This window comes from Achroia grisella, unplaced genomic scaffold, assembly GCF_030625045.1.
Source record: "Achroia grisella isolate CSIRO2021 unplaced genomic scaffold, CSIRO_AGI_Agris_v1 utg6026, whole genome shotgun sequence".
Taxonomy (NCBI): Eukaryota; Metazoa; Arthropoda; class Insecta; order Lepidoptera; family Pyralidae; genus Achroia; species Achroia grisella.
Genome location: NW_026712960.1, coordinates 25,323 through 41,944, shown reverse-complemented (window position 1 = coordinate 41,944; position 16,622 = coordinate 25,323). Strand labels below are relative to the sequence as shown.

Below are 16,622 nucleotides of genomic sequence, written 5' to 3'. Positions count from 1 at the left end.
GCTACTTTTATTTAAAAAAAATAAAGTTAAATTCTACACGGACGAAGTCGCGACTCAACTGGTATAATAATAATCTCAGTACAATTCACACGCTTGTGTTATGGTATACATAATACAATCTCTGTTTAGCTTGGCTAGAGAACTGGTGAATATACTGAAATATGTTTTTTTGTAAATACAAACTATATACAAAAAAATCAATCAGACCAGAAACAATCATACTCGTGAATACAAATATCTGTACCGTGCGAGGAATCGAACCCGCTAGCATCGGAATTAAAGCGTTGCGTTAAACCGCCAGACCATCAAGGCCGTAAAAATCAAATTCAATTACATTTTCATTTGAAATAAAAGAGTTTTTCCGAGTTTAGTGAAAAGTTCGAGAGTGAATGAACATAAAAAGGGTACACCTCAGCTCTGGGTACCTACGCCTCCTGGTGTTCACTCGCCGCGTATATTGTACACATGGGGTGTAATTCTGTCGAATCCTTACTAATAATTATAGATTCTGTCTGCCTGTTTACTTGCTTTTCATGTACAATGTAACTCGTACCAATATAACGTTAACTGTCAAACTTGCTTTGATTTCCACGATACAGGCATAGCCTAGTGTGAAGTCACAGGTACAATGTTACTTAAGTTTAAGAAATAAAAGTTATTCTTATTCTTAAAAACACATATAAATAAATTGGAGTTATTTTTTTTTTTATTAACTTTAATGCACACAATATATTATATAGTACAGTACATTTGGCGGAGTAATTAATTTAATATAAATAAATTGGAGTTTTTCACGACTAAACTGATATTAATTGTTATAGTTTTATTTTATACGTGTATAGGTAAAAGGAAAAGATATTAGAGAGGTATACGGAGATATATATTAGGAAACTATTGACAAGAATAGAATAGAAAATCATTTTTCAAATAAACTTACATTGAAGCACTGAATAGTCATCACATTTTTTTTAATCTACCGCTCATTCGGAAAGCTGTATCGTCACAAGAAGTGCGTGTTGTTCTTTTAAATAATTTTATTCTTACTTTACATGTTTAAGTTTAAGTGTGTGAATACAAACTACCAATTAGCATTAATTCAATTAAATACTCAAATAGAAAAAATATTGAATATACAACCAACTGGTTGAACAATTAATAAGAGGAAATCAGTCATAGTGATTAGAGCAGACCAGTCAAGACATAATGAAGTATATAAAAGAATGTACCTACTATAAAATAACTATAAATTTAGAATTAAAAATACATCCCTGATTAGCTACAACATTAATGAAATTTGAAATGTATATAGATTGTACCTCAAGGGTAGAAATAGGCCATCTTATATAACGGCCTCGGTAGTCTAGCGGTTACTACAGCGCAATACGTCCGATAGTCGCGGGTTCGATCGACGCTCGGTACGTACATTTTTCTGTATGTAGTCTGGGTGTTGTTCTATGTATATTATGAATCTTTTTTAGTACCATAATATCGAGTTGCTTACCTTGGGACTAGTTGCTTACCCAGCGCTATGTGATGATCCATGGACATTTTAATTTTATTATTATTATTATGACCTAGAAGGGGATGTAATAAGGAATGAAAATTTGTGCAGACAAAGACACGGTTAAAAGCTAGTAAAAAATAATTTAAGACTAACAGATATAAGATATAAATAAGATGATAAGAGAAAGATCACCCTACAATGCCTTTTTCATTGAAACTTTGCAGTAATTTTCACTTTTAGTACAAATACCTGATTTATACTTTAACGTGAAAATGATCACCTGCTTCTTCCTTATCTCATTTATTTGTGGTAGTCGTAATATGTCTTTCTCTTCCATTCATCCCTGTTCGCAGTCATCTCGTTATATACTCCCTTTCTTACCATATCTTTCACACAGTCCATCCATCTCATTTTCTGCCCTTATAACCATCCACATTAATTGGGGGGAAGGGGATTGTTAGTAATGTGGACTCATGACCCCATTACTAGCAATGCACCATATCAGGTTGACCTCCACGTGGTTCCCCCTGGAAATCATCGTGATAAATTCCTAGTGAATTTGTCACGATGAGCTAACTGACCTGACCTCATGCTCATCTTATCATCCTCCACTGGTGCCTCGCCAGCGTAAACCGTTAGCGCAGGCGGGTGCACCATTCCATTATCATCCATAAAAAAAAAAACCATCCACATTAATATGTAACATTCCTTAAAATGATGTGGTCGCAATATCTGTCCGTGTGTAAACCGCAAAAGTACTTTATAAATCTGAGCAAACTGGACACGTGGGTACGGATTAAATCGTCCAAAGGGAGCACTGGAGGGTTGCTCGGGTAACTAAATCACCCACTAATCGTGAAGCCCTGTCGCAGATGGCGCTTTAAACGATGTTTATTCACAATTGTGTCTATATAATCCACCGACATCTATACATATAAATAAAATTTGACTGTCTGTATATAATATTGAAATAACCGTTTTTTACTACATGCTTATGAATATAAATACGGCACAACATAACATTTTTTACAATTTTTGTCTGTCTGTCTGTTCCGGCTAATCTCTGAAATGGCTGGATCTATTTTGACAATGGCTGGACCGATTTTGACTTTTTTTGGCAGGTAGATTTAATAAGCAACATAGGCTACTTTTATTTTAGAAAAATAAAATTAAACTCCACGCGGACGAAGTCGCGGGAACAGCTAGTACGTATATATAACAATACTAATAATATTAACATTCAGTAAGAATATAGATAAGCAATATTAAAAACTAATATATAATATTAATCTATGTCTATTTTCCATGACACTCACCTAATCTATGTTAAAAAAATAAAACTATACTTTAACAATAATTAACTTTCTCGTGCTTATATCATTTTTGAAAATTAGTATAGGTATAATAAAAAAAGAATACAAAAAGGTACTCCCCGGCGGGGAATCGAACCCCGGTCTCCCGCGTGACAGGCGGGGATACTTACCACTATACTACCGAGGATGACGGAAGTTTTATTGAAATATTCGTACTTTATGTAGTGAACCTACATCAAATTTAACAATGTGTATTTCTGAATGAGAACGCTTTTCATAGAACAATGTTTAGCTAGTAATCATTCTACAAAGAGGTCTGCATGAAATAGAACTAGCTACTCGCCCCGACTTCGCACGGGTGTACATGTATTATATATATAAACTTTCCTCTTGAATTATTCTATCTATTAAAAAAAATCTCTTCAAAATCCGTTGCGTAGTTTTAAAGATTTAAGCATACATAGGTAGCAGTAGCTATAGACAGCGACAGCGACTTTGTTTTATACTATGTAATGATAATAATAACGGCCTCGTTGTTCAAGCGGTTCAGCCCACCGCCTTAGTTCCGATGGTCGTGGGTACGATTCCTCGCATGGTACAAATATTTGTATTCATGAGAACGATAGACAAAATTCTAGACCGGTACAAACGGTAACGGTCTTGGTTTTTTCTATGTGTACATGTACTATATGTGTATGTAAAAAAAAATATTTATTTCATTTTTAAAATATGACCGAGCGCATTGATGGCCGACTCATACATCATACTCGTGAACGAGTGCTGCTTGTAAGGACTGGTCTGCTCTAATTACTACGACTCTTTTAATCCTATTGTGTACTTAATATCTGAAACTAATAAATTAGTGCTAGTTGATGTTTTATATTCGCACGTTTCGAATTGGAAATGTAAATGTGTTGCAATGATTATTTAAAAGAGCAACACGCAAGTTTCTTGCTCGTTCTTCTTGTGATAAGACAGCTTCCGAATGAGTGGTAGATTAAAATAATGATGACTATTCAAAGTGCTTAAATTAAGTTTATTTGAATAAATTATTTTCTATTCTTTATAAAACAAGCTAAGTTAAGGCTTAGCTTAGGCCTAGATGGCGCTGCGTAAATTGTCCTGATATATTATTATTAATTTTAGTTACTCTTTATTAGAGATTTAGGTAGCTTTCCATACGTGGGAAGATTATCAGCTTTTGAAAATGATGAAGTTATGTGAGAAATGTCAAAAGTTTAGATTATACGAGAAATGTTACACGTCGTTGTTCCGTGTTATTAGTTCTATTTATAAATATTACATGGTTCTGCTCTGTATTTAATTTACTGACGAAATGAATAATACAACACCTGCTGTTAGAGACGCTAGGTAGTTCTTAACTCTGTCTAATGCAATGCTTCCCAACGTGGGGCCCATGTCCTACAGGGGGGCAAATTGATTGTTAAGGGGGGTTAATTAAAACATGGACTTTAAAATCATATGAATAGAATAGAATAGAATAGAATAACATTTATTTCATAAAATATAACTTAAATAACATTGTAACTATGACCCCACACTAGGCAATGCCTGTATCGTGGAAATCAAAGCAGGTTTGACAGTTAACGTTACATTGGTACGGCGATCAGAGTGCATATAAAAATTTAGTGTTTATATAATATTAATACTAGTAATATATGACAAAAAATAAAATAAAATAAACAAAGAATACAATAATAAAAATTACAGATATGTATTTGTTAGTCGGCGAGTGTGTGTGTGTATGTGTGTACGTGTGAGTGTGTGTGTGTGTGTGTGTTTGAGTGAGTAAGAATGTTATTTGGAAGTGTTGTAAATTCATATAGAATCATTAGAATATTTCAGAATTGTCTAAATTTATATTACGGGTTTTAGTATTTTCTCAGTGTCCTCATATGTCCAGGACATCAGTATACTGTTGAGGAGTGTTTTTAAACCTGATAACTGAGAGTGTTTCATATCAATTAGTTTGCAAATTTGATTGTATATGTGTGGAAAGAGAATTTTTTTTGTGACGTTGAGCAAATGATGTTTTAGCCTTAGACACAGGAGCTTTATAGATTCTCTTCTTTAATATATCTTTGTATGTTGGTAGACTCTTCACATATTTGTGCATGTATACAGTAACTCGCATTACAAACAATTTGCGCACGCTCAGGACCTCAGCCTCTTTATACAATTGCATCGTGTCGAATAGTCGCGGTTTTTTTAGAGAAACCTTCAGAACAGCTCGTTGAGCTCTTTCTAAGGGAATTAAATTGGACTTCGTAATACCTCCCCAGGCTAGTAGACAATAATTTATTAAAGACTGACATAACGCTAAGTATACCAATTTCAGAGTAGTGTTGTCTGAAATGACTCTCAATAATTTCATTGTGTACATTAATTTTCTAACTCTTTTTGCGGTAATTGATATATGTTTCTTGAAATTTAAATTTTCGTCCAGTTCAATTCCAAGATACCTCAGCGAGACCACCCTGTTGATAATGTCACAATTACAGTAAGCGTTGGAAGTACCATTAGGCGATAGACAGTTTTTGTGTATTTTAATATTGAACTTACTTGAAGGTGGGCGAGATACAGCTGTTTTATGGAAACACAAATACTGGGTCTTAGACGCGTTTAATGTTAGGAGATTATAGTCCAGCCACTCAGACACTTGTCGAAGACCACATTCAGCCATGTACTGCGTTTCCTGCCAAGTTGGGCCATATGAAACGTGTATTTAAATTTTTCATTCTGTTTTGATTTACTTACTGTTTCATTAACAATTTCCTATTGTAAGAAGCACTAATTATGATGGACGACCGAGGCTTCGAAGCCGGCTACCGCAAGGGAAACCCCAAGTAGCGCCCGTGACTTGTGACACGGGAGTAGGTTTAAACGCCCTTTTAGAATGCATTAACACTCACCTTCATTACTTGCAGCTTTCTCCCCAAGCCCAACTAAGACCGGGATAAACTCATTGCTAATACAATTCACTTTAATATCCAAAACACAACTGGCACGCTCTGCGCTCGTCGACTGAATGCCGCGGCTCAAGCAACGAAAGAGGATTATTCAACTACCGACCTCCGTATTTATAGACCAAAGTCAGTGTAGTAGGTTGGTCTATAAATACTAGATGGCGCTATTTACAATATTTGTAATAACCTTTACATTGGGTACTTCATTAGTACTAAAAACAAACTACCTTCTTTTAATATATTTTTAAAATATCGGATTTTTTCTACAATAATGATGTGAATTCTAGCACTATTAATTTCTTCATAAAACCTATTATTAAAGTTTCTTAAGTGAACAATTCAATTTTTTAATGTTATAAATTACTAGCCGTTCTCGCGGTTTCACGCGTTCAATTTCAATATAAAATATAGCCTATATGTTATTCTAATGCATAAGCTATATTATTGTAAAGTTTCATCAATATCTGTTCAGTAGCGTGGAAGAGCAACAAATATCCATACTTACAAACTTTCGCGTTTATAATATTATTAAGATGTATGTAGCACAATGGTATTAGGAGTTTACAAGGTGGGGAAGGATGGTACTAAAAAGCTTGGGAAACACTGGTCTAATAGCATACGCTTTTGGCAGAGTTAGCGACTGCCTGAGTGACTATTTTGTCTCTGAATGTATTTAGGTAGGTAAATAGAAAAAAAAAGAACAGTTTTCTTTGAAATGCACTATATTTCCATTCTCTCGATTGCAATATAATATTACAAATGTTACAATATGTATGTAATATGAATCGCAACATAAAAGTTGTATGAAAATAGTTGACTTTACACACAAAACCTATACACTAACGTGCTTTATATACCTTCAACATGCTGCAGGTAAACCAAAACCGAATAAAGTGACGTCTGCAATGAAAATATTGTTAATCTATAATTTAAAACTCTGTTTCAAATTAAGAATAAACAAACGGTAAAAAATAATTCTAAACATTGTATTCTATAATTTAAAATTAAAACTGTATTTCAAATTAAGAATAGAAGTGAAAATTACATAAAACATATAGATAAAACTATTTTTTTAATTGTACATAATTACGATAGAGAATTTTCAACACACTTGCTTCTAAAATGAATCAAATTTCACCGGTTTTCTATATATAAAGCAGCATACAGGCGTTACATATATTCCATAACTGCAATATATCTTTTCAAATTTCGAATTTACCGCTGTGCGGCGATAGCAAGTAGGATGGGCAGATTTAAAAAAGTAAAATGGCGGGAAAGCAACAGTCTTCATCACAGTTTAATAGAAAAATATATATAAAATCAAGTGTGTTGAAAAACGTACGACATACGTGCGTATTTAACACACTCCGCTCTATTACGCCCTCGCTCGCTCGATTCAGAACGGGTAGAAATTACGCGTCGTGTATTATAACCAACACAACGCACTTATATCGTAATATATGCACTATTATTCTACGTACATGTCTATTACATAACTTTTTTATTTTTAATAAACCGTAAATGTTAGTTTGTTATAAAAAGTCCATTGCAAACATCACTCACCGTTGACTAGATAAAAACTATTCACTGCACTAGTAGTTTGTTTTTAAACAGACAAATATAATTATTGTAAAACAAATTATGTTAAAACTTGTAAAAAAGGTTATGTTACTGTTGTAATATTTAAAACGGTACAATTATCATAAATAAGTACAATATTTTTTAAATAAAAAAACAAATTTTGTTTTAGCAATATAACTACATTTCACCACCCAAATTAAGCATGCTTACAGATCGGGTCGTGCAAAACGCGGCTAAAATAACTTTAATGTTAAATAAAAAATATATTTTAAACAGATTTAAAATATACTTTTTTACACAACACTAAAGGTATTTTGTTATAAAATATTCAACAAAAACAATATTCTAATAGGTTCCTTGTCCTTGAAATACATGAATTATATAATTGGATTTCAATAGCGTTTATTTTAATATATTTGGTAGGATAGTATATATAATATAAATAGGTGTTGCTATATATATTTAATTGTGATTAAGTAAACACAGTCGCACACTTAAAATACTTCGTCCGAATCTTAAAATACAAGTACATATTGTTTACATGTAAAATCTACGTATTATATATTTGGCAGGACGTAATTTAACGATTTATTTTATTTTTTACGCAAACATTTATTTATTATTATTATTAATGAATTACGAAAAGTATTACAAAATATGTACTTATGTAATTTGTTTTTTTGAATCTGACTATTGCTTATAAATTGCATTTAGGTGACAGTTTGTATTTATTTGTAGATTATATATCAAGTATAATTTTATATACTTACTACATGTTATACATAATTAATTAATTATAATTTTATACAAAATATGAAGTACATACTCATTTCGTTAAATTATTTCAGTAGATAAATCGTTTAATTGTTTTAAGCAAGAATTAGATAAAACAAAACGCACTCAATTCAACATATATTACAAAAGGCACAAATAATTTATGTACCTACAAGTTATTACCAAAGTATTACATTTGTAATCTACTTTATCGTTACATATTACACAGGTAATTTTAATTGTAAAAGACTTATAATTAAGTATATTTATCGTATTCATATATATTAAATGAATAAAACATATTTAAATTATATTTCGATCTATGTAATAATTACGAGCTATTACATTTTTACATTTCTTAATTATTTCAAAGCCCAAAACCATGTAAGTGTAAATTTTATAATATAGCCAGCTATAATATTTTTGGCACACTACTACCAACTAAATTCGTTTTCACTAATACTAAATTACTACTATATTTAGTCATAATATGTACATAGGAACAACATATGCTTATATTGTGCTTCAGTAATATTTACATAGAATATTTACACACTATTTCATAATGATTTTTTTTATAATGCATTATTCATGACCTTGGATACAAGTCCTTCAGTTGAATATGAAAAATAATGATACATTTTTGTATACTTTCTTAATGAAACAATTATTGTATTGAAACTAATGCCAGTGTTGCCATTTTTACAAATAAAGAATCTAAATTATTATTTTCTGTAATTAGAAACTCATAAGTTCTTAATGACAAGAAAAATATTTAAAGTGATAGTTTATTTGTTTCTGTTACTTTCTCATGGTAAAATATGTATTAACTGTCATTAAAATTTTATTGTAAAGTACCCAAGATTTACTTTCCAAATATTTTGAAAATCAAGTTTACGCTTACAATTTTTGTATCATATGTACTAGTATGAAAATATACTTAGAAGCAATTCAGTCTATGTTTATTCTGAATGCGGATAATTCTCTTTTAGACTGTATCGATTTTATTTTCCTACGTCCTAATAATAATATTATATTTTAGAAATAAAGGAGGGAAAATACTACTTATGTAGATGCATTACTTGAAGGAAATTAACTATAAGAATGTTACCGAAGACAATAGCTGTATGGGCTGAGTCCTTTCACTCAGACGGGAAAAACAAACACAAAAAAAAATTATGTAGATGCGGTAATAAAATTGGCGCGTAAAATCGACCATAAAACGCTTTCACGCACTTTTCTTTTTTTTCATTATTAAATTGCTACAGAATATAAATTTTTTCAAACAATGACAGTTAACCCAGATTTCTATAAAAAAGTAACTTCAAAGCGGCTTTATGGCATCATTGATATTTTCAAAAAGGCAGTTTTTTTTAAGATCTTATGAATTTGTTTTGTTGCATATCATAGAAAATTTTATTTCAATCAATTAATTCAATTACAGAATTAATTACAGAAGAGAAATACGTCGCTCCTTTTTTCAATTCAATATTTGTTGGTTATGATATTCGCGCATGCGTACTAAGTAATGACTTATTACGCGGGAATTACGTAGTATGACTTCAAATAAAACATATAAATATCATGGTAGCTACAAAATTTATTTCATAAATGACAATGCTGTTGGCATTAGTGGCAATCAGTTGCCATCGCACGCGTTGGCTAATGCCGCTCGGTCTATACTGGCATATTCCTTGCCGGATCTTGGCCTGGTTACGTGTCTATCTGCAGAGACGTCACAGGAGCTGAACGATGATACTGATAATGATTCCATGTAATCAGATGTATCGGAGGCGCCACTGGATGTACTCTTGTTGGTTAGTTGACTGTGGCGCGCTGTGATGTCTGGATCCACTGGAAATATAAAGAACATTCTGGAATGATGACGAGAATGACGTAGATGATTCATCTGGTGGAAGTGTCAACGGTTTATATTAATATATATTGACAATACACACAGCGCCATCTAATCTCATAAGCTAAGCAGAGCTTGTGTTAGACTATTACTGGTAATTATTAATACTAGACAACTAGTATGAATACTTAGATTTTTTTTGTATTTACATAGAAAACTATCCAGCGATACCGATAAAACCAATCATTTTCATGAATGTTTGTATCGTGCGAGGAATCGAACCTGCGACCAATTAAACATAGAATAGAAAATACTTAATTCAATTAATCTTACATTCAAGTACATTTGAATAGTCATACTTATTTTTTTAATCTACCGCTCATTCGGAAATCTGTCTCATCACAAGAAGAATTAAGCAAAAACCTCGTTTGTTGCTCTTTTAAATAATTTGATTGTTTTACATTTTTAAACTGAAATCTTTGAATACAACCTATCAGCTAGCACTAATTTGAATAGAGTTAAAAAGAGCTGAAATTCAGGCTCTCAAAATAGATTTGAAAGAGAAAATATTATATTAAAAATTCAACTTACAAGTATGTCTCTTCCGCCTTCTTAACGTGTCAACATCACAGGAATTAGATTTGGTCAAAGCTGACACCTCCTCGAATTGAAACGTTAGGTTTTTTAATGGATCTGATGAGTTTGACTTTGGAAACGGCGTGTGCACTGGAGTCAAGGACATTCTCATCTGCTTGTTGCACTTTATATGTTTTTTACTTGATTTCGAATTGGTTATGGGCATTTCGAACTCATTAAAGTCACCTCTATGGTGCTTCAATGACCCTGTAGATACCCCTGAATCATTGGAACTCGATGAGTCTCTATTTTTATCAGATTTACTCGGTACACTAGAGGATCTTCTAATCTTCACAACATCACGAATTCTTGCAACCAACATATTTTCAAATTTCAATTCTGGTACTTTAAATGTTTTATCTGCTGGTTCTATGATTTCTAATGGCTTTTTTAGAGTACCTTCATTAATGCATTCATTTTTAGATGCTTTCCTTAGCACTGTTGGTGTAAAACAAAGTTGACTGTGAATTCCATAGTCGTCTTCGTGTCTTTTTGTGAAATCTGCAGAACTAGACCGCCTCGTACTTATAGTACTCATGGAGTCTGAATGCTGTGTGGGATCAGATACGTGACTGATCCTACTGATATTGTCAGAGTAATTCTTATTGCTGTTACTAGAACTGCTATTTTCTAATGGTTCCATATGCATATAATTACCATGATCATTACAACATTCGGTTGATGGATGTACTGTATTTGTTGTTGCTGCAGAAATGTCGTCGTCATGTTCAGGGATATCTTCTAAAGCGTCTAATTCTTCTGGACTGAATCCAGCGCTTCGAAGAATCTGTAATGAACTTTCGAACTTCTCTAAAGTAGCCGTTAGATCTACATTAGCATAATTTCCAAAATCGATTTGGGGCGATGCCTTTTTGGTAACAGGGGTAACGTTTACGTAATTAGAATGTGATTCTACGGACGTATCATTATTATTAACACTAGTATCACATGCGTTGTTATTCTCAATTGTTTGGTTGGTGTCATCATTTTTGGTCTCATTCACAATGTGTTTACAACTGCACGATTGACCGTTAATGAGACATTTTAATTTCTTTGGCGTATCGTAAAGGCTTGAAGCATCTGTGCTGCTGTCTATTGGATGTTCCTAGAATAAATACATTTATTTAATACAACAAATATTTTGAATTTTGCTAATAATTAGAAGCAGCAAAAGTACCAGCGAACCGGACTCGTTTGGAATTTAATTAAATTTCTTAGAAACTATGAAAATATTCGTTCAATTTGACTATGAATTTGATCAAATTCAATGAGAAATTCGAGAAATAAGCCTGTCAAACAAGTAGATATAATTAAGCGGAGATCAAGACAAAGTTTTAATTTGATTATATCACGGAGCTTGGAAAGGTTAATTAGTAAATAACAAACCTGAATTAGGGGCATGGGCGTTTTTGGTACGTCATAATTTTCGTATGGCCCACTGAATGATTTCTTTCTACAGCAGCATGGTTTTGGTTGCTGCCAGCAGTGACAAGCATTGCCGGTCTTTGCAGGTATAGTTGGAGTACAGCAGGCAACAGGGCTAGCACGTTTCGAGTCGAAACTCTTGTCTAAATGACACGCACTGCGAGGTACACTGTATTCTGATGCGCTGCCGCTTGATCTGGAGTATATAGACGCTCGATCTGAATCAGAGCGCTTTTCAATGATATTTTCCATGGTCCAGACAGGAGACATGAGGGAGCCAGGTGTTCCCATAGTAGATGATCTGGAAAATAAATCACAATACTTAAATTATAATGGAGGTCTTCAAGTAGATGTAGCAATGGCTTTAATTCTATTATAGGGGACTTAAAGAATGCCCTTCATTTAGACACTAAGTTGGTGTTTGACATTCTAGGAATAAAAAGGAGTATTAACACATTGTATGACTGTAAGATTTATGTAAAAGTTTGTTACCACTTAGTAGTAATAATAATAATAACATGTTAGTACCGTACAAGGAATCGAACAGGCGTTTGCCTGTTGGGAAACAAAATGAGAAGTAAAGTGGTGTGTTCAATCAACGAGGCCGTCATAGTAAGTATTTTTATATAGCAAATACTGTGGTGAAGGATATTGGTTTACTATTATAATGCAGATAAAGTCTAGAATGCAGATACTTTTAAAATATTTATGTTTTTACCTGGTCAAATGACTGATCTTCCCAATACAACTGGCACATCGTGGTAGTGACGTTGGTCTCCTGAAGTTTTCCTCTCCGTTGCTGTCCAGACTTGTGTCGAGATCTGAGAGGCAGTGCATAGTTTGACTCGCTGGTGGCGCCCAGGATGGGGAGACCGACCTCAGAGATGTGTTAAAGCACTCGTCAATGCAGGAACTGGTGTCAGAGAAACGTTTCTCCAGAACTGCGGAAAAATACGTTTTTTGTTTTAAAATATTAATATTAATAATAATCATGGATAATTCACGCAGCGACTTCTAGTCCCAAGCTAAGCAGAGCTTGTGTTATGGATACTAGATAACTATTATAAATATTTTCTTTCTTTTCTTTCATATTTCCGATGGTCGCGTTCGACTTCTCGAACAATATATGATTATTATAATTATTAGTATCGGGGTCTGGGTGTTTTCTATGCATATTATGTATGTATTAAAAAAATGTATCTATATATTTATGTCAGTTGTCCAGTACCCATAATAGCTAGTAGCTCTGATTGTGAACTGTCCTGAGATATCACATTATTTATTACTAACATATTATATAACATAATCGCGGAAGTTTCAAAGTGTGGATGGAGGCATGGATATTTGTTACTCTTTCATGCAAAAACTACTGGCTGGATTTCAATGAAACTTTACAATAATATAGCTTATACAACAAAATAAAACAGAATAAATTCACGGGGGTGAAACAGCAGGCACATCTAATTTGATATAAAGGAGTATACATTAACAATTACGAGTAGTAAAGATCAAGTATTAGCAATAGACTTACCTGAACCACTTCTTGAAACTATGCTGAGTCTAGACTGCGCATCATGGCTGTAGACATTCAGCAGATCAGTTAGCTCTCTCCCTCCTTCAGCCGCGAACACGAATAGTCCTTCTCCTTTCGCACACCGAGATCCTCCTTCGACGCAAAATCTCTTGTCCACCATGCCGTATCGTCTGTGAAAAGAAAGATAACAAATTTGTATTTTTTTTAATTGATGACAATAGAATGGTGTACTTTGAAGTGTACTTTGAAGAATAGAAAATACCGAACTCAAATTCACTTAACACTAATTGTAATAATTAATGAAAACGACCAAATTAAAACAATTTAAACGTAGTTTGTTTATGAAAAGTGATTCGTGTATTCAGTGTTGCCAACAAAATTTGAACCAATTCTCTAGCTGGTGCACTTTAAGGGATCAAATAATTTAAAATAAATTAATCACAAAATTATTATTAATTATTACAATTTCACGATATTTCAATTAAAATGTAAATTCAAATTCAAAATATCTTTATTCATGTAGGTCTATTACAGACTCTTATGATATCAAATCACCGTCAAATGATATCGAGATGATTATTATTATAAACAATTCATTACCTAATTAAACGAGATTGCAAAATTTAGCTAATAACGATTTTATAAGTAGTGGATGGACGACCAAAAAAATATGGATGGATTGTGTGACAGATGATATGAATAAAAGGAGAGTATGTTCAGATATGATGGCTGATAGGGATCAGTGGAAGAAGATATCATACTGTACCGACCACAAACAATGGGATTTGGGCAAGGTAATGATGATGAACGATTTTACAAGTAAACTGTTGTGTTAAAAGTTTAATTTATCCAGTAAAATATTATTAATATATAAATATAATTTGATTAATTTTATTAGATTTTTTATAGGTTGAAATTCTTCTGTTTTGGTGGTAAAACCATTAGGGTAGCAACACTGTGGGAGACTCCAATATGGCCACCCGCATGGTACTAATTAACTTCAAAATGATAATTGCTTTTGATGAAACGCTGTTCGTAGTGACTACAGCATGATTGATGGCGACTCCTACAAAATGGATCGCAATAAACGAATTGGTTTTGTAGAAATTGTGAATGATTGCGTTCTACTATTCTGGGAAGTGTAAATAAATATTGATGAGTTTACTACTGATTTATAAAATACTTGCGGCCCGTCCCGACTTTGCACTGACGGACATTTCTGCAGCGCATGGCATGAAATATATTTTGACTAATTTCCACCTTTGTTTACATTGTAGAAGTTTTTGTAGAGTTTCCTAATTTTTAGGTAATAAACAAAGCCTACGTTATCTCCCATCCCATTCTAATGGTGAAAGATTAGAGGGTAAGGACGTGTAATGTGAACTGATGACCTCTTTGCTAGCAAGCCTAATGCGCAAGGCTCCATGAGGTTCCCGCTGGAAACCTGATGGTTATGATAAATTCTTATTGAATTTATTAATAGGCTATTTGACTTAACCTCATGCTCATCTTATTATCCTCCACTGGTGCTTCGCCTGCATAAACATTAACGTATATTGATGCTCCATTCCATTATCACCCATGAAAAACGGTGAGATTTTTTTATTTACGGTTTAACACAAACATACAAATCTTTCCTCTTTATAATATTAATTTGTCTGTATAGCATCAGCGCATCGAGTACACTATTTTTGATTTTTATAATTAATTTTATCTCTTACTTGAGAAGTAATTCCCTCTACAAACTTTCATGTAACACTAATGATATTTTCTCTGTTCTTACGAAGCCGCTGCTGACTAGTTTTGGTTTGAAATAGTTTTTAATTAGCGACATAAAATTAATCTTGTGAAACGGTAACTTTCATAATCCCTTCTTTCTGAAACGCTCTGAAAGTATCAGTGGATATAATTCCACGTTTACGGCGGCCATATTTCAAATCCTCTTTGCAGACGACGTGAAATGTTTATAGCGATCTAAATTAGATTAGATATCCTTACAGATCTGGTCTAAGATGCAGTAGATTGGAAATTATTTGACCATAATGGAATTTCATTTGCGACAGCATTGCCGGATGAATTTCATCGACGTCTACTCGTATTTGCTGTAACGCAGACGTAAGAATCAAATATCACGCAATTTCTAGAAGTGTTTCGCTGACGTTAAAAATATACAACTACTAGCTGTCCCGGCAAACGTTGTTTTGCCTTAAAATAAAAAAAAATAGGGGTGGACTACCCCTAACATTTAGGGGGATGAAAAATAAATGTTGGCCGATTCTCAGACCTACTCAATACGCTCACAAAATTTCATGAGAATCGGTCAAGCCGTTTCGGAGGAGTATGGGAACGAAAACTGTGACATGAGAATTTTATATATAAGATAAACCTATACAAACAAATAGAATTGAAGTGACCGTTTGTAATTTCAAGTTAATAGTTTTTCACTAAATATACATGAAAGTATATACAGTACTTGCATCAAAAAATAATAAAATTAATATAAATATTACTGTACGTATTAAAATAGAATAGAATATCCTTTATTCAAATAAACTCAATTCAAGCACTTTTAAATAGTCACATTTATCCTTCTTTTAATCTACCGCTCATTCGGAAAGCTGTCTCATCACAAGAAGAATGAGCAAGAAACTGGGTGTTATTATTGTAAATAAAAAAAATAATGTCACTGGAGAATTCATACAGCACCATTTAGTCCCAAGTTAAGCAGAGTTCGTTTTATGGGTACTAGACAAAGATAGAAATATATATATATCTTTATTCATGTAGGTCTATTACAGACTCTTATAATATGTCAAATCTACCGTCAGTTCGGAATGGTATCGAGATGAGAAGAACCGACAAGAAACTCAGCTCATATTTTTTCAAATAATAGTGGAACATGTTTATAATAGTATACAGTTATTTAACTTCAAATTTGGGAGAATAGAGTGACCAGCAGCATATGCTATCGCAAAGAACAAAAAATAATAAGAACCTGAACAGATCACCTCAC

General features: G+C 32.9%; 1 protein-coding gene and 1 non-coding gene across 2 annotated transcripts in view; both read right to left on the bottom strand.

Annotated features, from left to right (window-relative positions):
- Positions 1–2,932: 2,932 nt before the first annotated feature.
- On the bottom strand, positions 2,933–3,004 carry Trnad-guc (transfer RNA aspartic acid (anticodon GUC)). Its single transcript has one exon. It is a non-coding gene; the product is annotated as a tRNA-Asp (tRNA).
- Positions 3,005–9,613: 6,609 nt separating this feature from the next.
- LOC131848913 (uncharacterized) overlaps positions 9,614–16,622 on the bottom strand; it is a gene marked incomplete at its 5' end in the record, with an annotated part of 28,659 nt that continues 21,650 nt past the window's right edge. Inside the window, 5 exons of the mRNA XM_059198872.1 lie at positions 9,614–10,013; positions 10,606–11,755; positions 12,037–12,376; positions 12,794–13,016; positions 13,607–13,779. Coding sequence (XP_059054855.1) covers positions 9,799–10,013; positions 10,606–11,755; positions 12,037–12,376; positions 12,794–13,016; positions 13,607–13,779 — 2,101 coding nt within the window. The remainder of the gene's footprint in view (positions 10,014–10,605; positions 11,756–12,036; positions 12,377–12,793; positions 13,017–13,606; positions 13,780–16,622) is intronic.